We start from the raw sequence: 25,466 nt of genomic DNA, 5'->3' as shown, positions 1-25,466 counted from the left end.
CCAGCCTTTTATCTGAGAATGCTGTTTGCAGTTTTAAAACCAGTCCACCTTTAAACACACTTTGGTCAGACTTTCCTATGGGGATCTCTTCTGAGAGGGGTCTGCATGTACTGGGCTCCTTGGTATCTTCAGGGGAGCAGAGGAGGTCAGCAGCCAAGAGGTAAGTTATATGTTAAGCTTGTTCTGCAGTCACAAAACCAAATGAGTAGAAAAGTAAATCAGACATGCTACAGAACTGTTCCCTTGCTATGGTTTTGCACCCTTCACCTTCTTTAGAAGAAGGAAAATCTGTCATGAAAATTAAATGGGTTTTATGAAACAAAATGAGCTTTGTAGCTCACAGATTTTGTTATGTGTAAAGATGGGTGAACTCTGCTGTAAAATCTCCAAATCGGCAAAATTGCTGTGCCATTGTCAGGGTCCCTTTGCAATTCAATAGCTCAGCCTGCAGCTGAGCCAGGCAGCGATGCAGAGCTGCAGGACAGTGGAAGCTCTGAGTGGGACTGCCTCTAGCTGCAAGAGCACAGAGAGGACCAGGACTGCAGCACCTTTCACTGTGCAGTCAGAATTACTCCTGCATTGCTAATTAACAGAGAACCAGCATTTCTGTACAACTATTTCACTTTTTCCTATTCTGAACTACAATTTGGGTGGTTCATAATGAAAAGTGTTTCTGAAGGTGAATGGCAGAGTGGCAATCAACTTTTTACATGGAGATTTAGACAAACATTGATCTTTTTTTTTTTTTTTTTCAATGATTTGTATTTTTACTTGGAGAAGAATAACTCATATTTTCCCAAGGATTTCTCATGGACACATGGTGAAAATTTTCTGTGAGTGGTAGACATCTGAAAGATTATAACAATTAACTTTATGGGAACAAATATAAGTGACTCCTCATAGCTGTCTTTATAAAAGACAGTGTTACTTGTCCCTTCTTTTTTCATGTTAATCAAAGGGGTTTGGGCTTTCATTGGGAGGGAGGGCAGATAAGAGGCAGGGCAGGCATAATGAAGACATAATACTGAGTTCTAGCATTTGGCTTCAAGTGCTTTAAGAGCAGCTGTTTTTTCCTAGTATTCTGCTTCTGCCTCCATCAGCAACTGACTGTTGAAATGGAAATGCTCAAGGTCAGAGAGAACTTTCCCACTTCCCTGGGACTCCCATCAAGTCCACTCATGCCATGTTATGCCTGTCTGTCTGGGTCCACAGGAAGAATGTAAAGCATCTTCACCTTCCAAAACACCCCCAGTTCTTACTTTTCCAGTAAATAAAAGTCTGAATTCAGAAATCCAGGGTAAGACTTGTGGGAAAATTACGTGCTTAATATTTTAAGACAAAGACCCTGGTCACCACACTGACTGAAACTGGGTTATGTGGTCTTCTTTACCAATGAAAAAGAAATTGCATTCACTGAAAACCTAGCTTAAAAAAAAAATAAATAATAAGCAACTCCAAAACAATTTCCCTAGACGATGTCTCAGATTTCAGGTCGAACTTACCTAAAAACCCTCTACATTAATTGGTCAACAGCAATATCAACAATTTTTTAGATTTTAAGATAAGATATAGTTTATCTTATGCATGTTTAAGATAGATTTCATTATAAATTGAAGCCATCAAGAACTTGATGTTACAAGATCTGTAACATCAACTGTTACAGATCTCCTCCTCCAAGCTTTCTTGTTCTTGTTCTGAGTTTTTCTTAATCCTGTTGTATTTCTCTGCTTTATTGTAATGAACAGGCTCAGCTGTCCACTCATTGTTATCTGCCATGGTTGCTCATGAGCTTAGAGTTTGGTTTTTGGAAATAAAGTTTGTGCAGCTGCGCTGCCTGTGAACAAGGACTTTTATATATGACCTTTTCCTAATGAAATCTGGTCAGCTTCAATTAGATCTGACAAAAAAGTAACAGTTTTCTCAATCATATGAAATTCTAAGCTCTTTTTCTTTTTGAAAAAAAAATAGAGAAGAGATAAATGCTCCTACCAAAAGAAAGGCTAGTGAACATACCCATTCCACATTAAACAAAAGCAAGCACGTGGGATAGATTGTCTCAACTGTGGCAGTCTTTGAATATTTTTGGACACCAGATGTAGATTATTAGGTAGTTAATATGAAATTATATTATAATGAGGAATATAAAGGTTCAGCTAATAGAAAATGGACTGTTTACTGTGTAGTACAGAAGTGTTTTCTAACATGATATTGAGAAACTTGCTTTGTAAGGTGTATAAAAATCTTTGATAAAACATCCTTTGCAGAATCACGCAATTCAGAGCTGCACTTGCCCTGGGCTACCTCATAATTTAGAAAGTGATTACAGTAATAGCAAGGATGATTGCTGTCTTTTGTCAATAGTAATCTAAACTTGCATTTCTAAGCTGTTAACAGAATCATTCACTTCCTTTGCAAGATAATTAAAAAAAAAAAAATAAATACAGATAATGAAACTGAAGATAAAGCTCTAAGAAAGCACATAAACTAAAGCCTTCTAAGTGATTTTAATAGTCTCCAAAGCTGTGGTGCATTACATAGGTAATATGAAATTCAGCTGCAAAACTCTCAAGAATAACATCGATTAGCTAAGTTTTGCAAGAGAGAAATCCTTGTTCTCAAACCCAAACGAATCAGTGACAAAAGCGGTGGCCAGCATGGCATGGTTTGGAACTCACTGCAAGTACAAAGTGTGCCTTTGCACACAGAGGAAGATGGAAATGGAACAAGGGCAGAACAGTGTCCTTGCACTGCACGTCTCCAGAGGTCTGTGCAATGGCAGTGGGTGTTGTAGTGCCATGATGGTAAGTGACTGAAAAAAATTCAGGCAGAGGGCACAAAAGCTGTACCAGCCAAAGGGCAGCTTAATATAAGATACATAAATGAACTTCAAACACTCTGTCTTACCAAAGCTTGTTACTAATCATCACCACAAATCCTATTTAAAAAGTCTCTCCTTGAAGAGATTTATAGGCACCCTTCAGAAGAAAATTTCCTGTTGAAAAGACGGCCTTAGATTAGACTTTCCCATTCAGATTGCAATGAAACTATCAGCTGTGTAATTCCACATTCCCATCCACTTAAAGAAATTGTGAAGTAATATCCTACTGTCAAGTGTCTGTACTCCCTGTACTTCCAAGTTTGCCTCACTTCATAAGCGTGATGCCTTCCCACAGATGACACCATTTTTACTTAAACTATTTTGAACATTACTTGCCTGAAAACTACAAGCAATGTAAGACAGATCTAAAACTCTAAGAAAGCACATAGGTTTTAACTTGCATCTGGTTCCTGGATCTATAAACAACGCACTCTAAAACAAAGGTTTGGACAGGAATAACTTTACTAGCTCAGGATAAACTTCATACCACTGCACTGATCTTATTTCTTCATGTTGGCAAGGCCTTATCATTGCCCTAATTACATCCTTTTGCCAAAATAAACAACATCAGGAAGAAAGGAGGCAGCAATCTGAAAAATGGCAAACATTATTGCATATTTTTTCAGGCTGTGACACTGTGTACATAATTTCCAAAGTCATTTTAGCTTATTGACATGTTTTTGTTAAATCAGGTGAAAAGAATTTTATGGCAGAAATATGATATTTTCTGAATTTTGTTTTAAATGGATACTTCTTGCTATTGTTTTCCCACCTCTGCAAATCACCAATTTGGCAATAGAGCAGCAAGGCAACACAGAAGGTAAATATTTTAAATGGGGTATAGAAAGAGTGTGAACATTTTATTTGTCAGAGGTGGGTTAGCATATAACCAGTATTAACTTAAGCAACTAGGTAACACCTAACTGAGGGGCCAATTTGGCCTTATTGACACCAGACCCCCTGAGCCACTTAGGACCACTCTTTACAAGGCAGTCAGGGCATTTCTTTGAATTACAGCTACTCACTTCTCCACTATGGACTGGTCTGCAGAAGAAAAGCTGTAAGCAGCAGAGGAAGCTTCATACAAGCTCACCAGTAGCGTGCCTATCCCTGACATATCAGCTATCCTTCAAATTTTCAGTACCCTATGTATTCCTAAATCTGTAGACTCCACTGCATGCTGGATGGCATTTAAGTGTGTGTTTGTGCTTATGACATTTCTGTATGTCCATAGCAGAACCAGAAAGTCACTATAGTAGATTTCAAACCTCGTAGAAGATCAGTGTCTTCATGTTTGATAACAGCAATATGGCAAATATGCAGGGATGTGTTATCACAATATCCTATTGCAGGGCAGTGGTGGTGGTAGTTTGCTTGCAGAATCCCAAAAGGTTCCAGGGCAAAACATCAAAGTTCACCAGAGGGGATATATTTCCCTAGTTTTATTTCAGACCACCCCCTTTCAAGAAAACTACATTTGTCTGGTGATACTGTTCAGTCACTTCTTACAGTCATGACTGCTGAATTTTGAGTTGAAGTGTTTTTAAAAAGAAGGAGCAGCACAAGCATGATGCAAACCTAAGCTGAAAAATATTAATAATAAAATATTGAGAATTTTCCAGCTTGTTTGGGTATAGTTTAACATCATCTAGCCTGAAATCAATTGATACAGTGGTGAGCTGAATGCACTAGTATTCAGAGACAACACGTTTTTTTGTGGAGCAGAAACAACTTGCACATTTCTTGCAAATTTGAGATCTCAAACCCAGAAATACCAATCTTAGCCTTATGCTCTGCAAAGAGAAAAAATATACACTGATAACCCAACAGCAGTAATTTTCATATCTGCCCTTGCATCTGAGGAGAGTTTAACCTAGGGGACAAGCCGTCAAAACTTCCCAGAGAAATAAAAGCCCTTTTTCTTTATGTTTCCTTTCCCCTTCTTTTACAGATAAAGGTCCACTTATAACAGCCCTAAAACTAAGGCATGCAAATACATGTACCTGTTGTAAAATTTTACATACAGTGAATATTTTTCAACTAAATAAGGAGAGTTCATTCAGGTGAGTAAGTATAAGAACAATCTTCTATTTTCCTTTTGAAAAAAAAAAAAAAAAAAAAAAGACATTGAATAGCATGTTCTGGGTGAGAATAGCAGAGAAAAATAGTGAGAATCAGATTCTTTTCTCAGCATATAATTTACCAATGTAGGCCACCCACTGGTATCAATGGGAACTCTGAAAACTTAGCTTCACTTTAAACCAAGATGGTACATAAAATAGCAAGGTATTAAATTTCTTCTAAGATGAGAAATGCTAAAATATTTTTCTGTACCATTCCAGTATGTCTCTCACTTTTCACTCCTCTAGCCTCTGCTTTACATCCGAGTCCTACTCCAATAACTAAAAACCTTATTAGTAGCTTTTCTTACACTCAGATTTGCACCTCCAAGCATTGATAACACCTGTCATGATGCTCTTCAAACCCATCTCCCTAAAATCAGATCAAAGAAAATTGAACCACGAGTGAAGAAAGAACATAATCACCACACCTCCTGTCGAAGTCACTGTCAGTTTTTGTATGTTCCAATATGATTTCCTGTGTAATTTAGAACATCAGTTCTTCATGTTATATATATAAAAGACAGAGTACACAACCGTACCATTTCAAGAGGAAGTTTACAATAAGATTACATGATTTTCGCTTACAAAGACTAGCAAGATAAATAAAAGTTCCAAAGCCCAACACAAGAATTTTTTTTTTACCGACACTCTGAAGGTGCTTCAGTGAAGTAATAATTTTCTTGCAATCTTACTTTTCATTTCAAAAAATAGTGATGAAAATTAAGTGGTATATTTGCACTGAAAGAAATTTAATCATAAACTGTAGAATTTACAAAATTAACCTAATATACAAACTAAGCTTGAGACTAAATTAATTGAAAAGTAAAATAAGTTAAAATTTGTAACGAAAATACTAAAAAGAAGGAAAGAGCTTTTACAAATGATGCTTCTGAAGATTTTTATAGCAAAAATGTTGTGAAACATACTTCCTTGCCATGATAAAATTTTACTACTGTCTGGTGATAAAACATTGTAAGATGATAACCTCATATTTGGATTAATAATAATTTCTGTTTCTTTTATTAATACACGGAGAAAGTAACAAAGATTTCAGGGAAGTTGTGAGTTGTTTAGCAACTCGGAACTACTAGAAATTATCCATTCTCCTCCATTGACCTCTAGGTGGCACAAAAGATCCTAAACGAAGTAGACCATTTCTGATTTTCCCGGTAATGCTATGCCCTCCAAAATCAGCCTCCTCCAGTCAGCAATTCCAATATCACAGAACACACATTTATTAATCTGTACAAGATAAAATGTCAAAATAACTGGTAAAGTACCAACTACTGTTGCTAAGCAGCTCATTTTTTGCTGCTTTTAATGAAGTACACCAAGATATGAATCATTAATTGATTCACCCCAGTACATCTGATACCTCTTCATTTTCAACTTATAATACTTATAAGGAGCAATAGGCTTACTAGAAATAAAAATAAGTTTTGTATTTAATTTAATCTAAGGAAACACTATACGACTATAAACACATACCATTAAAAAAATTTGCAGTCATAATCCAGCAGCAAAAAAATAAAATAAAATAGTAAGGAATAAAACACATCTATTACTTCATCTTCTTTTAGACGCCAGTATAAAAGCACATAAAAAAATTAAAGGGTCAGAAAAGTCACATCCATTTAATATTTACTGCAGCAGTAACTAGAAATTAACTTGCTTTTTGACCCAGAAGTGATGCAGCTTTTGGTATGAACATAAGATCAGCATGTTCTGCATGACCACAGAGAATTTTTATATTAACAGTCTAGTATTATGCACAGCAGATGAAGTACCACAGCAGCCCTCAGTCTCTGCACACAAGGATGGTGCCACACTTTCATTTTGCCTCAGTTAAGACACTACTACATTAGACCTCAGAATATTTCTTTTCCTATAACAAAAACATACATGCATACACTGCCTTTGCATCAATGCTGCCACTGGTTTCCTTTATCTCCTGTCTTAACCAAGTCCTTCTCACTCACATGCGAGCCTCAATAAAATAATAATACAAATAAAAATATACAAATAAAAATTTAAAAAATCACCTTCCCCTTCTAACGTTCCCTCTGTATCCAATTGCCCAGACAGGACTGTCACTGTTCTATCATCCAAAACATTCAGTCTGTTTTACTTCCACTCTTCAAAGACTGAACATGATGATTCCCAAAGTGACACAGAAATTTTGTCAAAGCATTATGTGGAAGACCATCTTCAACAACAGGCAATAACAGAACATTGCATCATTTGTCCACAACTAAACAAGAAAGGAATTTCTCTCACCTGGCATAGAAATCTTTTGGTGGAACAACCTCCTGGAAGAACTGTAGCTGGTACAGGTAAAGTCCAATTATGTGCCCCGCACTGAATATAGCCATTAATACACACAGACAGCTGAATATCAGCGGATCAAATACTTGGCAAAAAGACCACCATGTACACAGGCCCAAAAATACAAGGAAATACACAGCAGAGGTCAAAGATGGCACCATCATACCTGTCAAAACAAAAATTTGAAGGGTTGGAAAAGTGTGGGAAACACCAGCATTTGGTTAATACTTAAGTCTGACAAGTGCATTATACAACTTAATCTAGTTAGTTTTATGCTAATTATTAGAATTAGCTCTTAAGATTGCTAGATTGCTATTAGCTGGGAGACTAAAAGGATCTTTTTTTTTTTTTTTTTTTTTTTTTTTTTCTTGATTCACTTAATCCATTCTTGATTCACTTAATCCGTAAACCTTTGGGCTTTGTACACAACGTTGCTTCAGACCTTGCTCCAAGATGAAATCTTCTCTCACATTTGTAAAGATGTTTTGCAAAGCATGGAGAAAACCAGAAATGTGGCTGCAAGGCCAACCAATGGAGACATTGCCTGAGAGCACTGGCATGTTGGATTTCAAAATGAACTGTAAGTATACGATGTTAAAATGGCACGACGAATGAACAGTAAAAAGCCTTGTCATATAAATCTTGAAGTATCTTGAGTTAATAAAAATGAAAAAAAAAGATACATATAGTGAAAATAAAAGCTATCTAGAAAATATTCAGTAGATTTTTTTATTCTTATAACTCATAGAAACTTGAAATTTGCATATGACAAGCAATCTGCTGTCGTACCTATGTATATTGATTTTGCTCTTACCCAAGTAGCAGAGTATTTCATTTGTTAAAATGTCTGATTGGTGAAGGAAATCTGATGTTCTGTGTGTATCCCACAAAGAAATGAGGAAGCAGGAAAGATATACACGTCCAGGAGTGGAAACCAGGAGAAAATGACATAGAGACCTTACATGCAGCTTAGCAGCTTAGTGGGGTCACTGCAGTAACAGTACTGAAGCTAAGAGAACTATGTAGGGATGACTGCCCCCACTTGTTTTTAACTTCTTTACTAGTGCATCTGAATGCTGCCTTCCTTCAGGACAGATCTGCAGGCTCCCGGTGCCCCATGGCTCCGGTATGGCCACAGCTGCCTTTGCTGTGCTCCAGGGGGTCTCTCCCCGACAGACTTGTGACATGCCCGAATGGTAGCCCCAAACATTTCTGTCCCCAGCTTTCACAGAGCAGAGTCCTTGCAAGGCAGCAGGGGACAGAAAGGGTTTCAGAAGGCAGAGGGCTTCACTCTGGATTTTAATGGCAGAAATTGTCAAAAGCTGGCCACAAGCATGGGATGCTGGGCAAAATGTGTACCATAAGGATCCTTACTCATGGTAATTTTGTTTGAGTATGATTCTTGCAACCTTCTACATCATGCTTCAGACTACATCTTCAGCCTAGGGTGTTTGTTTCTGCTCTGGCGTATAATCTGCTGACTTTTCCATAGGCTTGCACTTTTAAAAGCATGACAGAACCACAGGGATCATCTATTCTGACTGTCTCCGTAATGCAGGATATAAAATTTTACCCAGTAATTTCTGCCTCAAACCTATAACTCTATATTTGCTTCCTTCAGAAAGATACTTTGTCTTAATTTAAACACTTTAGGAGAAGGAGAATATGCGATATCCATAAATAAGTTGTTTATACGGCAAATTACTTTGTCTGTGAAAAATTCAAAATTTATTTTCGGTTTCAAATTGTTTTAAATATTGAGTCACATTATAACTTCTGCTAGATTAAATGTCTGCCACAAATATGTAGGTTCTTTGTACCCGTGTCAGTACTTGCAGACTGCAATCAAACCATCATTCATATATATATATATATATATATATATATATATATATATATATATATATAATTTTTTTTTTCTTGGCACAGTGAATATGGAAGTATTTAACTAATTAAGCTTGAGGTCTCTCTTTGGAATATAGGCTTCCCAGACCTCAAGCCCTTTTTGTAACTTTCCTCTGAATACCTCCCAGTCCTCAGTGTGTTTTGGAATTATGCAGACAAGCTGCCCAATGCCACTCTGAGAAAATGCCTCCTACCACTTATGTGTGATACTTCTGCTTCATCTTCCACTGGTTATGTTTTGTTTATATTCATGCAACTTCAGAAAGACACTGAAATAATTTCCATTTGCGCATACCTGTCAGCCATTCTTTTTCATGGTATCTGTCTTCCCTGATGTCATTCTCCACTGTGATCCACATAGCCTATTTTTTCCCCCTTTTTTTTTTATTACTTAGAATTTGGCTACATCTAGGGCTGTTAGATGAGTTTGCATTAGTGAAACAGCCTACCTCACTGAAAAATCCACATCAGTCCTGTCCTTGTCATCCAAAAAATTTTATACCACCTTTTTTTTTAATATATATTTTAGCATACTTCTATGTTACTCATACACTTGCACTTATGCTTCATATGTAGGGATCCTGTTTAAACATCACATAGGCAGATAAACGCTAATTTACAACTGCAGGAACATATTTTCAATCAATTTACTACAACCAACAATAATTTTGTGTACTTCAGTTCTCTCTGTAGCTGATTATGTATTACTAAAGAAAATGTTATATACGCTGTTAATGTATCATATCAAAAAAGCTACTTTAAACAACCAACATTAAAATCACATCAAAAATCATTGTAAATTCTGCTACACACTTTTGTTATACACTGCATGGTTCACCTATTAATCATTTCTTTTCCTTTCCTTTCTTCCTTCCTTCCTTCTTCCTTTCTTTCTCTCTCTCCTTCTCTCTCTTCCTCTCTTTTTTTTTTTTTTTTAAAAGGCTATATGAATACGGTTCCTTTTTACACTTGGAACTGGCAGTACCAAATCTATAAATTCATGTTATTGCCATTTATAATATGCAACTATTCACCATTTGGTTATAACAGAAAACGTAAAAGTCACATGCAGAATGATAGGTCCATGTAGCAGTAGCATAAAAAAAATAAAGCAATTCAGCATACTCCAGTGCCTGCCAAAAAGTTAATTTAAATAAAATCAGCAGCAATTTCTTTTCCCTTAAAAATTTCCATTGTTATTCCCGCAGGTGCCAAAGCGCTGAAAACTCATTTGTTAAATTAATAATCTAATGGGCTCTGGAGGAAATTTTTCAAATGCACCAACCTGCTGAACCAAGTAAAATTGTAACAACAACTTTTCCAGTGGTGGTTATCATGTTGCCAATAAACTCCCTCAGTTTGGATGCAAGGGAAGCGATTCTACGCAGCAATTTTAATTTCATCGTTTCCTCAAATTCTCCTTCAGCACCGTCTTCATCATCCAGATCTTCTTCATACATCAAAGCATCATCTGGCTCCAACTTTTCTCTTACAGCCTAAAAAAGGAGGGGGAAAAAAAAAAAAAAAAAAAAGAGAGAGAGAGAGAGAGAGAGAATGCAAGAGAAAGAGACAGAAAGGGGTTTGACATTAAAAAAAAAAAAAAAGAAAAAAGATTAAAAATATTTAAAAATTAAGTCTTCTTATAATCTCTGACTATATGCAAGGAACAAGAGAAATATGAAAGATGTACTAAAGCTAGAGTTGTACATTGATGGCTCCCACTTCAGATCTGTATCAAGAGAAAAGGATGTTAAGAGTTGTCTCAGAAAGACTTCAGTCTTCCGACACACGCACAACTGGCTGCATGTTCATTTCCATATGAAATTTGATCTGGTTTGCTCAGCATTCTTTCCATCTTGCAATGTATAATCTCAAACTCCTCTTTGGATATAAGCTTCAGACACTAAGCCAAAGTGCCTTTCTGGTTGATGCTCCTAAGCTAACCTCACTTTTCAACCCTTTCTCAGACTTCTAACACAAAACCTGAGCATGAATGATCTGAGACAGAACAACAAGGGCTGAGATAAATGGTCAGATAGCTCATGGGTGACAGAAGGGCAGGTTGGGAGAGAAAAACTATGTCCAGCAGAGACCTGGGGAAAGAATGAGAAATGATGAGGTTGGCTGATGTTGGAAAAAAAGAAAAAAAAAAAAAAAAAAAGGAGAAAAAGTCAAAAGGAGAGAAGTAGTGAAAGCTTGAGTGATCTGCAACAGCTTAGCATGGGAAATGAGACCAGTGGCTTAGAACTGCACAATGGAAAAAGGAAAAGAAGGAAATGGGAAAAGGTCTCTCATACTTGAGTGGTTTGTTAGGATTTGGCAGTGGCCTTCACCATCAAGTCTCCATCGTATCTTGGAGACCAGAAGACATACAGAGCTCTTGAGTGATGCAGACTAAATCATCAACCTACTGTGAGAATCACCAGGATTAGCAGGAGGCCCACCCAGAGATACCATTTATGGAAATATTAGTCATTCACAGTGGCACAAAGGGGCACATATACATACATACATATGTATACATATATACATACATATATATATATATATATATACATATATATATATTTATATATATATATATAAATGTAATAGTTTCAAGCCAGAATTTCACTCTGTAATACATCATAACTTCTTTGGCACTAATCTGAATTTATATTAGCTAATGTTCTGGCCAAGCAGTATCTGTGTGTGTGAAAGTGAGAAAGAGAGATTATTGATATTTTTCATTAGAATAGCAATGTTATATTTATTGGTGACTTTTGGCAGCAAAAAATTCCACACTGACAGATAAGATTGCAGTAGGAATAGCTGAACTCTAAGCCTGCTTAACTCAACCAAATTCTTCAGTATCATTTTGTTATGTAGATTCCCAAAGGGAAAAAAATTCTCTCTGGGCTCCTTCATTTCACCTCTAAGCTTGGTGCCAACTATCTCCTCCTACTTTGGAACATTACCAATGTTGTGAATGCCCAGAAAAAGCCCACTCATTCTCAAGAGCATCTATTTCACAGACAATGAAATATGTATTAAATGCAGTAGGGCTGATCTGGGAAATCTACCTTTCGCTTGGACATAACTGGCTATTTCACTAACTATATGTATTTCAGGACATGCAGCACAAAGAAGTTCACAGTCTGTTCATTGTTGCAGCTCCTTTCTGAGCTCCTGTTTAGACAGGAGCTACTTAAATAGTCAGAAACAATGGTGACAGGAGTCTGAACGATAGATGCTGATCTCAATTCTACTACAGCTGTTTCAATGAGAAGGGCAAAAGTAATAATCACTTCTGCTTAGGCTGTAATTACCAGATAAATCTGCTCCTCTCCTAGTCCTCTTATGCTCAGTCACGCTCCTCCTGGACTGGCTCTACTGCTCTGTGCCTTTAGCTTAATATTTTTCCAGTGAACAGTGAAACTTTCAACAGTGTTCACACCACAAACCAAAGAGAATCAGCGGGATTGCTGGGTATTTAGAAGTTATGAGACAACACTCCAGCTATACAAAGGTCTATGTACCTGTGTGAAGGAGACCATTGTTTCCTCAGCTAGAGCTTTCAACATCCTGAAGACAGTAAGCATTAAAACATATAATTACTTAAAATAACGTGAAAGGAATAATTTCAAAATAAGATATTCCAAGGGAGATTTTGAGGACAGGTATGAATATCATGAACATGAAGACAAGAGTCTTCTCTATCAAGAGTCTTCTTCTATCACTGAACATGAAGACAAGAGTGATACATTTTCTACAGCTTAGAGTGAATAGGAGTTCTGTCTAAATCGCTAATATAGTACTTTACATATGCAGGAACAAGACATGAAAGTCTGAAGAGTCACAAGAGAAAATAAAAATATATTATCCATATGGAAGTAGAAGTTCTTGAGGGAAAAATGTAACATTTAAAATATTTTCAAGTATAAATTGGAGGAAAAAATGCAATACTTTCAAGAACAAAATAAATACAAGGACAGAGAAGTAAGAAAATCACATAAAAACAGCCCAATGAAAGCTGGGACTTTAATGTTTACTGTCTTTTCCCCCTCATCGCAGGTGCCGAAAGCTGAATTTCACACCTTGCTGTCATCAGATTTTTTTTTTGTTAGATTTTCCTATCATGATGAGAAGGATCATATATATATATATATATATATATATATATATATATTTTTTTTTTTTTTTTTTTACTTGACAAGACTAATCACTCTTGTTTCATTGATCAGAAGAACCTTTAGGCTACATTTTGTCTTAACAGTTCGACATTAATAATCTGGTACTGACACACATGAAACAGCATGGCCAAGGAAAAGCACTAGGAGGGAGACTACTTCACTCAGCTAGGATACTGATGAGAAGGAGATGATGGTCCAAACTTTCCAGGAACTGAGGTATTTTAAGCATAGCTAAAAACTTGAAAGTTGACGAGTTTGGTGAGGCTGGCCTAGAGGCCCCCTGCCCCAGCAGGGCCACCCAGAGCAGGGTACCCAGCACCACTGCCAGGCCCCACAACCTCTCTGAGCAGCCTGTGCCAGTGCTTGGCCACCCGCACAGCACACAAGTGCGGCCTGGGGCTCAGAGCGTGTGCCTGCTTCTTCTTCTACAGTTACTGGGTACCACAAGAGGCAATGGGCACAAATTAGGGGGTTAGTTTCTGCTAACAAACTTGATCAGTTTCTGCATCTCTCTTTGCTATTCAGAAGTGCTTTTAAGGATGTCCTTACCTTTATTCTATCTTGTAGTGGTCTTATTCATGCCCTAGTCAATGACTATTTCAGTGAAAAGTCTTTGAGAGATAAACAACCATAGGTTTCACTTTTTGTATACAAGCATATCCCTTTGCAATTTGGTATCCAAGGTGAAGTGAAGTAGCCGGAAGGCCGTGTTCCTTTTCTGAAGTAGCTGAAAGGCCACGTTCCAGTGTATATCAAAAAGACAAACTTTGGATTCCCCTGGTTTCATATCCACCACCAACCAACTGGATTAGCTGCGACAGTTTTCCAGCTTTTCACATCAAACACTTCAAATTGCCAATGGCAGGCAAACAGTGAACAGCTTTTACATCCAGCATGGTGATAATGTGCCTGTTGTTTTAACACTTTCTGATGATTAAATAGCCATGCAAGTACACGCTCATCATAGAACACCATTACTCCAGTCAGACTGTTTTGCAAAGCTCTTTTTACTACGTGGATTAGTCCAAAGCTACAAACCCATGCTACATAGGCTACAGTTAGAAAAATACTTTTACTTCCATAATAAATTACTTATTATGCAATTACAGGATCCCTGTGGATGCTGATTAAATCAAATAAACTTCTTCATTCAAGGAGTATAGAGCATTTGTGAAGTCATAAACATGTGTTTCCATGACCTTTGCTCTGCAGAGCAGGGCCCCAGGACTTTTTATAAACAGTCTAAATGCAGTTTAGGTTTTTCAGCAATCGTGTGCAAGTCCCAGGAGTATTTATTGTAAAACATTTTTTTAAACTGCCAAATTGAGATAGAGCACAGGCAGGGAAACAGTATCGCCTCTGTGGCAGCTACAGCAGCTACTATTGCAGCCAGGGCCAGAATGTCCATTAGCTACTTTGGGGGCTGGTTTATTAACATCAAACTTTTACATGTTTCATCTGGTACAGTATAAACACTGCTGCATAAAGATATCCTCTAGTCCCAGAGATATATTTACTAACAGGAAGCTCTAACTCCAACCAAAAGCCCATTCTTGCTTCAGAACATTCCTTGCTTTGTACCTGTGTTTACTGCTATTGTCTCTGTAAACACAATTTCACAAATTTGCTTTTTTATTGACTTTACAATTCTAGAAAGGAAAGGAATGCAATGATTCAAAAATCCAAATGAGCAACAAAATTTTAACTAACTAAGGATACGTAAGTCTCCCCAAATGAACACAAATTCTATGCCTGTGAATGCATTGCATTAATTATCAGCACCTTTCAAGCGTGTGCTGCTAAGCTCACAAGAGTAAGTTCTCATGAGAGTTCAGGTGCTTCCTCCCTCCAGTTGGCTGATAAATGCTGTACAAATAGCTTCTTTTGCAGTATTTTGACATTTCCTCCCAGCCAGTACCAGGAAATAAACAGAGAGGAGTGTGAAAATGAAAAACAAGCCTGAGAAAAATGTACAGTTAGGTGAACTTTGCCAACTTTTTTTTTTTTTTTTTTTTTTTTTTTTTTTTTTTTTTTTTTAAGATGTTGCTTCCAGAACTTTTAACAAAGGTTAAATGGATTCTGCTGTGTCAGCTCAATTTACGTGTATATTATGTGGGCATCTGAAAAGCTACAGAGAGTTGCAGTGATGAGCCTCATTATCCAAGCCAATGTTGAGATGACACTTTTTTTTTCCAGTGTGTGGATCACAGGCAGTAGAAATACGACCTGCAATTAGATTGTGTAGTAGTGTAGTAGTGTCCTCTTTCAGCTGCAATACAGTTAATTTTCTTCCTAGTAGCTGGTACAGTGCCACGTTTTGGATTTTTCATGAGAACGGTGTTGATAACAGAGGGATGTTTCAGTTGCTGCAGATCAGTGCTCGCACAGAGCCAAGGGCCTTTCTGCTCTTCATGCTGCCCTGCCAGACAGGAGGTTGGCGGTGCACCAGGAGCTGGGGGGGGGGACACAGCCAGGACAGCTGCCCAGTCTGGCCAAGGGGATGTCCCACACTGTGTGTCACCATGCTGAAAAATAAAACCAAGGGTGGATTTGGCCAGGGAAGCTACCATTGCCTGGGGACTGGCTGGGCACCAGTTGTTGAGAGATGAGCAATCATGTTGTCCATCACTTGTCTTTTTTTTTTTTTTTAATTATTATTATTTTTATTCTTATTATGCTGTCCTTGACATGAGTTCTCACACTTTTACCCCTTTTTGATTCTTTCCCCTATCCCACCGGAGGGGAGTGAGTAAATGGCTGCATGGTGCTGAGCTGCCTGCCAGGTTAAACCAACGCAGGCAGCAGTACCTGAGATGGCAGAAACCACGCATCCCAGCAGCACCCCCAGGGCTGACAACCCCTTGCTCCCAAGGCAACCTGCCCGTCCTGTGGTTGCACTCTGCACAGGGCCTTTATGAGCGAGAGCCTGGAACAAACTCTGGAGGAGCAGGGCTGGAGCTCGCTGATTTAAGCACACTCATGCTGCCTCTGCATTACCATCAGGGCTGCAGAACTCACCCCAGCAAGCAGACGCTTTCTGGAGCCTGTTCCTTCCTGGGCCCCCTCCGCAGCAGCCTTACCTTGTAACTACTTTGTCACCTTTAGCTAGAGATCGTGTTTTTATTCTGTACCTGTGACAGAGCAGCATAGAAACACTTTATTAGACATCTTTTATAAGCCATTCAAGCTGTTACTATGACCAATCTTCTGGATTTCCCCTTCATTTAAAAAAAAAATGTAACACATATTGAACTGCTGGGTTTAGGAATCACCTGAGACAAGCCATATGATTCAACCATGTTAGTGCCAGAAGAGCTATAGGAATAGACTCCCTCTCTACTATCACATGGTTTTAGTTCAATTTCCTTCACAGTGCCTAAGCTGGTGCACTCAGTTGAGATGGACCATATCAAAACATGGCTCAGTTCCTACTTTTAAGCTTGCTCAAAAAGCCTTTTTGTATCCAAAAAGCTCTTAAATATAAATTTTAAGAAATTAGATAGTTACAGGACTAGGAGGAATTCATTACCTAACTAGTAGTAGCAGCAGCAGCTCTAAATATACCCTAAAAATGCATATAGAAAAATTAATCAGAATAACATAATATTCTCTAGACAGATCCAACTATGAGTCTGGAAACAGAGATTTAAGTGCTATTTATTTTACCATCAAAGGAACTGCAAACCCTTATGGAATATAAATGACTGGAGGTTTAACCTGCCATTAATACTAAACCACACTAAGGTAATCATTTATTGAATTTCTAATTTTGCAAGAAAGTGGGGAACTCCACAGTCCTCCTAAAGCATCAACATGTGAGAATAGGAGCCTGCCTGCTTTTTCAACCACAGAATAGATACAAAAACTTTCATACTAATAATTTCCATGTCATTCAACTGGGGAATTGTAGAAATGGGGCTGCCCAGCAAGTGGATCTTCCTTAAGAAGAAGTGTTCATTTAGTGTCCAAAGCAAGCTCAGATGGGTCAACAGAACCTTCCCCTACACATGCATAGAGGAGGGAGGGCTGTGGACCACAAGCCCAGACAGAAGAAGAAAACCACTCTCAGGACTCTGCAGTCTATACTCAATCAGTACTTCACTGAATAACTTCAGGGAAAATAAATAAATCTGCTAAATGAGCAGAACTAATCAAATGTGAGACAACTGCAATAAGCATTTGTTAAGTAATAAGAGAGAGGCATTTTGGAATTTGAATGGTACTCTAAAATTTATATTACACTGAAAAGTCCTAAATTAACTTTAAGTCCTATGATCTTAATTAAGAATTTTATAACTGATCTAAAACATGCTAAATCTTGTGTTTACAGTCTACATAGAACTACATAAAATTGGCAGGGATGTGCCATCAAAAATAGCTGTCAATGTCTTTATAGGACTTAATAGTAATGATTGACATGAATTGCAATAGCAAAATCTCTTTTGGGAAAGAGTCATTCATTACAAAAAAATGATCAGGGTATTTACTGGAAGAGTCATTTAGAGATTCAGAGGAAATGAAAAAAATAAAAAAAAGAAAAAAAAAAAAAAGAAAAAGAAAGAAAAACGACCATAGTTGTGAAGCAGCATAACAGGAAGACAACTCATTAAATCCTGTATACAATAGATATTGTACTGAGAGGACCAAAGATTATTTCACTTCCCAATGTACCTACCGCACCTGAGCAAACATCAAGTGATTTCAGCACAAGACTCACTTGGCAAATATGGAAATACAGTTTCACATCTCAGCTTCAAAAAGCTGTTAGGTATATAAGCCAAATGCAAAAGAGAAGGGAACTCACAGGCAGAATTTAGTGGTTTGGCCTGAGATGCTTAAACATGGTGTTTTAGTGAAAAGGAAATAGGAAGAGTCGGGTTATGACTACAAGGCACAATTCAGTACAAACTCTAAATGAGCTACTGCAGGTATGTGAAGTTGCATAGCACCCATATGCAGTAATTCCTGGACTAAGAAATATACACATTGTACCATTATCCATCTTGCTGAGAAGCACAATAAATAGCCCAACTGGAATGCTGTGGTTATTGCAGTATTGCCTCAGCTCTTATAGATGTAGCCTGTGTACTTTTCTAGTACTGCTCTATAGAGCCACAGATTACTGGGATGAACAGGAGAATAGAATATCTAACCTACAACAGGATCCAAAATTGCTTGACTTCTTTCATCTTACAAAACAAGCAACCAAGAAATAAATCTTTTCTCCCAAAATATCAGGGAAATAAATGCTGGACAAGGAAAGAATATATTGAATCAAAAGAGCACACGAACTAGAAGGGTTATAATGCAGTTATGAATACATGTACAAGCTAAATTAGAGGTTTTCTAACCACCAGAAAAACAAAATTATAGAACATGACTGTGCCAAGAGCAATGGGATGAAGAAAAACTGCCCTGTGTTCAAGATGGTGCTTCCAGCCTTCCAGAGGGAATTGTATGATACAGCTGCCTGAAACACTAGGAGAGTCAATTCAGATCCCTTCTTGAATTGTGTTATTCATCACTTAGAATGTCCAAAGGAAACAATATCCCAGTATTTTGCTCTCCTGGCTGACAGCATTGTACCTCAACACTCAGAACTGAGGACTGTTAGGAGGGCAAACCAGTAAGCCCAATGAAGAGCTGCCACAGGAATAATTTCATCACACATCTGTCCTCTTTCTAACCAAATCAGGACAGGTGCATGCTAAACAGGACAGGTTTCATGCTGAACAGGCTAACAGCATTTGGTAAAACGTAACATATTGCACTATACAACATTATGTTGCTGAAGCACTGTTGTAGTGTAATTGCATATTTGCGTTAAGACTTATCCAAAGACATGTGCATCAAACAAGAAGCTAATGTAACTTGTAAACTTTTGACCCCTGTTAAGATAAGATGCATTTGAGTCGTTACTGAGGGAGGCAGCTGGGTAAGGTCTGGCAAACTTCACTACTACAAACACTGCAAGCATAGTGATAAGGGAACCTCACCTACTGTCTTTAAACCACAGAAATAAGGTATTAAATCTTACTCACACCACATTCGAAGCACACTAAGACTAACTGGTTCTGGACCAGTTCTCCAGAGGTCAAAGCTGAAGAAATACTTCTAATGTCTATAATGTTTATAATAATATTTTATTATTATTGTAACATTTATAATTTTTATTAGAAAAGGTGAGCTAATGCTATAGTAAATAGAAATGGCAATGAAAAAGAAAAAAAAAAGACAAGGTAAAGAGGAAAAAAATAAAAAACAAATGAGGTGTCATCAGGAAGCTAAAAGAATCCCAAAAGTTCCTTTCCTATCTGAAAAATTATTTTTCCCTCTTTTCTCACTTGTAGCATTTTCTGCAATAGCTGGAATGCTTATTTACTGTCTCTGAAGAAAAGCAAATAGTGAAGGAGCAGATGTAGCATACAGGAGATGTCTAGGGAAGTTATGGACATAGGGCTCCATGTCACTGAGAGCTAATCAAGGCAGGTGAATGTTTGATTCTGATAAAATAAAGTTACATTAAGATAAATACAAAGCAATAAATAACCTCAATAAAACTATGCTCATCCCAGAAAAATAGGATGATCATCTAAACAGGGTGATGGGCCCCACTGTAAAAAGTTCAAAGGAGACCTGCAGGCACAAAAAATAGTGAGGCATCAGCAATTACAAGGAATGGGACATAAGATCTTTCTTAAAATTGTGCCCTAGTCTGAACTAGTTCTTCATATTACACAGGATGTTCAGGTAGATGATGCACTAGTAGATTCACCCAATCTAACAGTCTCTGAGTCTAACAAAGAATGAAATAATGCCATCATTCAGATCAACAATAAACCTTGCCTGTAATGCTGAGGCATTGATATTACCTGTAGCTCAAGAGGATATTGCAGAACTACATCTGTTTCAGAGAACAAATAATGAAAATGACCAAAGAAATGTAAAAAAAAAAAAAAAAAAAAAAAAAAAAAAGGACAGGGATTACCTTTTAAAGAAAAAAAAATGTCAGATAATAAATAATTTAATTTTTCTTATACCATCTCACCTTGTTTTACAACATGTAATACAAGGGATGTTCTATAAAATTAAAGGGTGTTAAATTTAAAAGAAAATCAGAGAGGAGTTATTAAATCATTGAAGTCTTTGCTTCATGATGCTACCTAAGCCAAGAAATTAATGAGGTTTTAAAAGGGACTGGATAATTATATGTTTAACAAGATTATCCAGAGTAGCTATAATTAACAATAAAATTTTTGGAAGGGATATGAAACCACATGTTTTAGGATTAAAGCCAGTCTCTTACTAGGAGAGATCAGGATAAATTGCAATGTCAGAGATGGGGAAAACAGGTTATCTCTTATCTGCTTATTGTGGTTACCCACAAGGTATCAGCTATTTCCTGTACAGCAAGGACACTGGTCTAAATGGGCAAGTTTTAGACTTTGAAGTCCTTGTACAAAGCATGGAACATGTGTAGCTCTCAGAGCTTGCCTATACATATCGCAGTACATATCGCAGTTGCACTGTGAGACCTGGATCAAGAGAGCTCTCAACGTACTACGTGCCTGATGTAGGCGTAGGACAAATAGCCCTAGCCTCTCAGTCTACTGCTTAGAAAGACAAAGTTGGAAAACAGCATTATGACTGTCCCTGTTTGCCAAGGGACACAGAAGCTGAGATGAAGTAATAGGCTCAAGGACACAAAACAAGTTTGTGGCTGAAGTGAGAATCTCCCAATTCCAGCCCAAGCCAAGCTCTCCTCATGTTCTTCCCACAATTTAGTTTATTTTAAAACAATTTCCTCTAGGTATTTTTTTCTTTTTCTTTTTGAGGTCCCAAACAAATTTCTGTCTTCCACAGAAAAGGAGAGGGGCGAAGGCTTTGGGATCATGCTAGCCTCAGATTATGGAATGAAGTCTAGACCCAGCGGTCCCCTTCACTTTCTAGAAGAGCGTGGATGAGAAACAAGCTTGAACAGGCAAGGCAGCAAGTGCCATGGAAGAAGCTGCACTGAAGACTACAACTGTTTATTTCAATTAAGATCAACACCTCTTGTAAAGCTGAAGTTATGCAATCTCACTAGGATTTTTTTTTCCCTGTCACTTATGATATCAGGCAATTCATCCACGGTCTCGAGAAAAAGCTACTTCCTTTCTAATACCTATCAGACTGTATATACTGAATCTGCATTTTGGCATATAAGCCACCATCTGCACCAAATCAAAAATGTCATACTTTCAGCTGCAGCTGGGAGTTGACTGTTCTCTCTCATTTTCTTTCACCTTTTACACCTCGTGACTGGCATTGTGCTTTTCGGCATTTGCAATCCGGGCCTGTCTCCAGCTGAATTCACCTGCTTTAAATTTTCTGAGCCCTAATAAAAAAGGCCTGCAGACACGTTTGCTCCAAGTGTGCAACCATTTAGGGTGGTAATGAGTTGGACTGCAGCCTGGTATCTGGCAGACCTTCCTACTTCATGACTCACTGTTAATTAAAACCACACTCTTTGCTTATTCCTGGGATAGCGTTACTTACAAATAATTGAGAGTCTCTCACTGCCTTCCAACCTCCTCCCCCTAGTTCTGTTCTGTAGAATACACTTTTCTGGTGGAGATCTGTTTCCCTTAAAGTTAGATGCAGTATAATGAAGAAGGACATCCATTTTTCAATGAATCCTTGTTGTCCTTAATTTAGATTCTGATACTTTTTCTCATTTTGAGTTGCATCTTAACCTGTGAGCAATCCGATCCATTGTGCTCTGCAGCTGGTTTCTGGAGGCTACTGCCATGATAAAGTACAGCAAAGAGTCAAGTACCACAAACTGCTACTCAACTCCAGGATTTTTTTCTGCATATCCATGTAAAAACTGAGATGTGATGGATTCACACAGAGCTTTGAAAAGGTCACTTTCAGAAATACTAAAGCAATTATTTAAGGTTTTCTTATATGTTAATTTTGGAAGGAGTAGGAACACTACCCATTCTTCTTTTAATTTAGTCTGTTTCCAAAGTATTCCATGCTCCCCCAAACCGCAGAGGTCTGAGAATTGCTCAGGGTAAGAAATATCACACAAAAAGGTAAAGTTGTACAACAAATTCTCTGCTTTTGCTTGTAAGTCAGAGTGCTGATTTCTTAATGTACAGAACTACCCGTGGCGAGGCATCTGGCAACCTGAAAAGCCACCTCTCTTACAGTTCTGTTGAAACTGCCCAAATCAGCCGATGCATTCTTAACAAAATCTCATATCATGAATCTCTGATGAATGGTGGCAGGAACTCTCAGCAAAATCTCTTCAACTCTGGAATTGGCTGTAGCGTTGGTCTAATAAACCCAGGACTATTTCCCTTGGAGGCACAGTACCAAGCTCAACACTCCTCCTGAAGCGTTTGTTTGTAGGGCAGTTATTGCTGTAACTCATTTAGTGTTTGCTAATTCAATGGAGTTACAGCATCAGTACAGAGCCATGGCAATACACAGACACAGCCAGCTAATGCCAAAGTCAAAGAACTGATCAATTACTTTTGCCTTTTCCAGTGGACTTTACTAATGAAGAATTGAAAATTATCAAGTAAAACCCACATGATTTGGGCTCATTTCATACTATGCCAATATTTTCGAAAATTCAGACACTCAGCTGCATGTTCTGCATATGCATTAGGTTCCTTACAGTAAATCCTGCCAATTCCTAGCGGATTCAGCTGCTTCTGCAGCCTTCTCCTAACTGGCAGAAAAGATTCCAGGATGTTATATGCAGACACCTACAAAGAGAAAGCTGAAGTTTGGAAAAATGTGTTTAATGGGTATTTAATTTTCCACTCTCCATTTCACTCTATTTTTAAAAAACAAGCAGTTTGTTCTGATGTAGATCCATCATTTCAGCTGTGAAGATCAGAATTTCTCAAAGCACTGGGGATCACCTCACATGACAGTAACTATTACATTTAAAAAAAAAAAAAAAGAAGAATTTTTGGTGCCACTATATCTAAACACAGCTGCTGTGTTCACTAAATAATCTATAATACATACAGATCACAGAATATAAATAATATTTGCTGGGTTTTGATGTGAAGAAGTAAAATATATTTATGCAGATTTCCATCTGCCCAGCATAAGTATTTCTTTGCAGTCAAAGTTTTCTCTTTCTTCTCCCACACACTCTACCTTTGTGGAATATTCTGGCACATTTAATTGCACCAGTGGATTGCCTTGAGGTAGCTGCGAGTCTGTGACCATCCAATTTAAAGCTGCCCTCTGTTCTGGGTGATCAGTGCTGGTTAGCTCAGTTTTTTCCTTGCATTCCAGGCAGAGTCTATTGAATGCAGCCTGGCAGCCAGAACCCATCTCCTCCAGAAGACTGAGCTCCCTTCTCCTACCCAGACTCTAGGCTCTGAACTAACCCAAAAGTGAGTATTTAAACATCATTGTCTAGATTCAGAGGAACCTCAGCGTGTCCTTTTGTCTTTCTTTTGAGTTTCTGCTATCAGATTACTCCTGTTTTATGCACATGCAAACATATTTTCTATCCATGAGATCAAGGGCTTCATAAAAGTCTCTCAGAGCCCACTTTGGTAAAAAGTAGCTCTTTTAAGAGAGAAAGACTGAACACAAAACGTGCCAATTAGCCACTCTTCTCAGTTCTTCAGGTGTCTGCTCTTATGGACGCAGCCCCAGATTCTTTTCTGCTGCTAAACCCATTCTGCACCGCTCCAGTGATAAAGCAGATTTAAAGCTGATAAAACTGGCTTCCCGGAGACAGGGCAAAACCTCATGTTTTCTGATCACACCAAAGTCTACGTATTCTCCAGTGTGTAGTTAAAAGGTGCAATCTTCAGGCAATTCTCAGATGTAAGGAGAGCCCATAAGAACTATAAGCAACCGAATGTAAAGCACAGTCTTGACACTGATCTGTCTTGTGCTAGAAACCTGCCTAGCTGCTGGCAATATCACAGTCCAGACAACATAGCAACACACAGAGATTTTTGCCCCTCTCCAGTAGCACCAAAATGGGCAGTTGATCCCCTAAATGTTTTACCCACTTCAGAGAGCAATTTCTATTGGAAGTGAGCAACTTTTAACTGTCTCCCCTAGAACTTGAGTTTTGAGAGAAAAGAAAAAAAAACATTCCACCCATACGTAAAACAAGAGAGAAAATGAGACGCAAGACATGCTAGACAGTCTGATAAAAAACATGTTAAGAGTAGTAGTGGGAATCCCTCTGCACCCTGGGCTAAATTCCCACTGTGGCTTTTAATATTATAAAATCGTTTCCCTCTTTCTGTGGAATTTTCTGCATTCAGTGTCTCTGCCATTCTTCTTCTCACCAGCACGTCAACATTTCCAGCTAAACCATTCGCAAAAATCATCATCAAGCTTATTCCACTGTTTGTATAACCACTGTTTTAGGTAACTTATTCCACAAATGTAATGCACAATCTCTCTTCTCTAAGAGAGTCATTTCTGATGATCACTCAAATGCTGCTGATATTCTTCAATACAGAGTTTGGAAATATGGATGCTATATAAGAAACTGAGCAATGTATGTAACAAAAACTTGTCAGAGGTGACCAGCAGCTCTGGTGAAAAAACACCTTGTGATCAACTGCTGTGATCATCTGTTCAATCAGAATAATTCGAAAACTCCAGTAGCAAATCTATCACTTTCCACATTCTGCTTTGTTTTCTCAAGACATTAACAACAGAAGCTTTTCCACTTCAAAATCAATTGTTTAGTTTCCTGAAAGTAAATTTACGTAGCATATGTCATGCTCACAAACCATTTCAGAATACAACTTGAACAAGAATACTAAAGCTCACTATTAGCTATAAGCTGTACAGACAGACAGAAATGTGTATTTGATACCATTTCTTCATTTTCAAATTGCGTGTTGCACTGTGCTGCATCCTCAGTTACTGGCTTCTGAACCATGCTGCGGCAGAGGAGCCATATTGTCAGGCTTGCAATGAACATCCCAATGTCTGGTACAAATAGTCTGATCACGTTGCCAGCATCTGCTCCTTTCACACTGTATGGGATGAAAAAAAAAAAAAAAAAAAAAAAAA

The 25,466-nt window shown here is 37.9% G+C and overlaps 1 protein-coding gene across 7 annotated transcripts in view; it reads right to left on the bottom strand.

Moving 5' to 3' along the window:
* The window catches only part of PIEZO2 (piezo type mechanosensitive ion channel component 2), a 347,735-nt gene that overhangs the window by 116,688 nt on the left and 205,581 nt on the right, over positions 1-25,466 (bottom strand). For all 7 annotated transcript variants that reach the window (XM_032182550.1, XM_032182552.1, XM_032182554.1 and 4 more), the window contains 3 exons: positions 25,267-25,429; positions 10,517-10,727; positions 7,279-7,492 (listed from right to left, as the gene is read on the bottom strand). In XM_032182550.1, coding sequence (XP_032038441.1) covers positions 7,279-7,492; positions 10,517-10,727; positions 25,267-25,429 — 588 coding nt within the window. The remainder of the gene's footprint in view (positions 1-7,278; positions 7,493-10,516; positions 10,728-25,266; positions 25,430-25,466) is intronic.

Source organism: Aythya fuligula, chromosome 2 (assembly GCF_009819795.1).
Source record: "Aythya fuligula isolate bAytFul2 chromosome 2, bAytFul2.pri, whole genome shotgun sequence".
NCBI classification, from domain to species: Eukaryota; Metazoa; Chordata; class Aves; order Anseriformes; family Anatidae; genus Aythya; species Aythya fuligula.
This window is presented reverse-complemented; position numbering and strand designations above follow the sequence as displayed.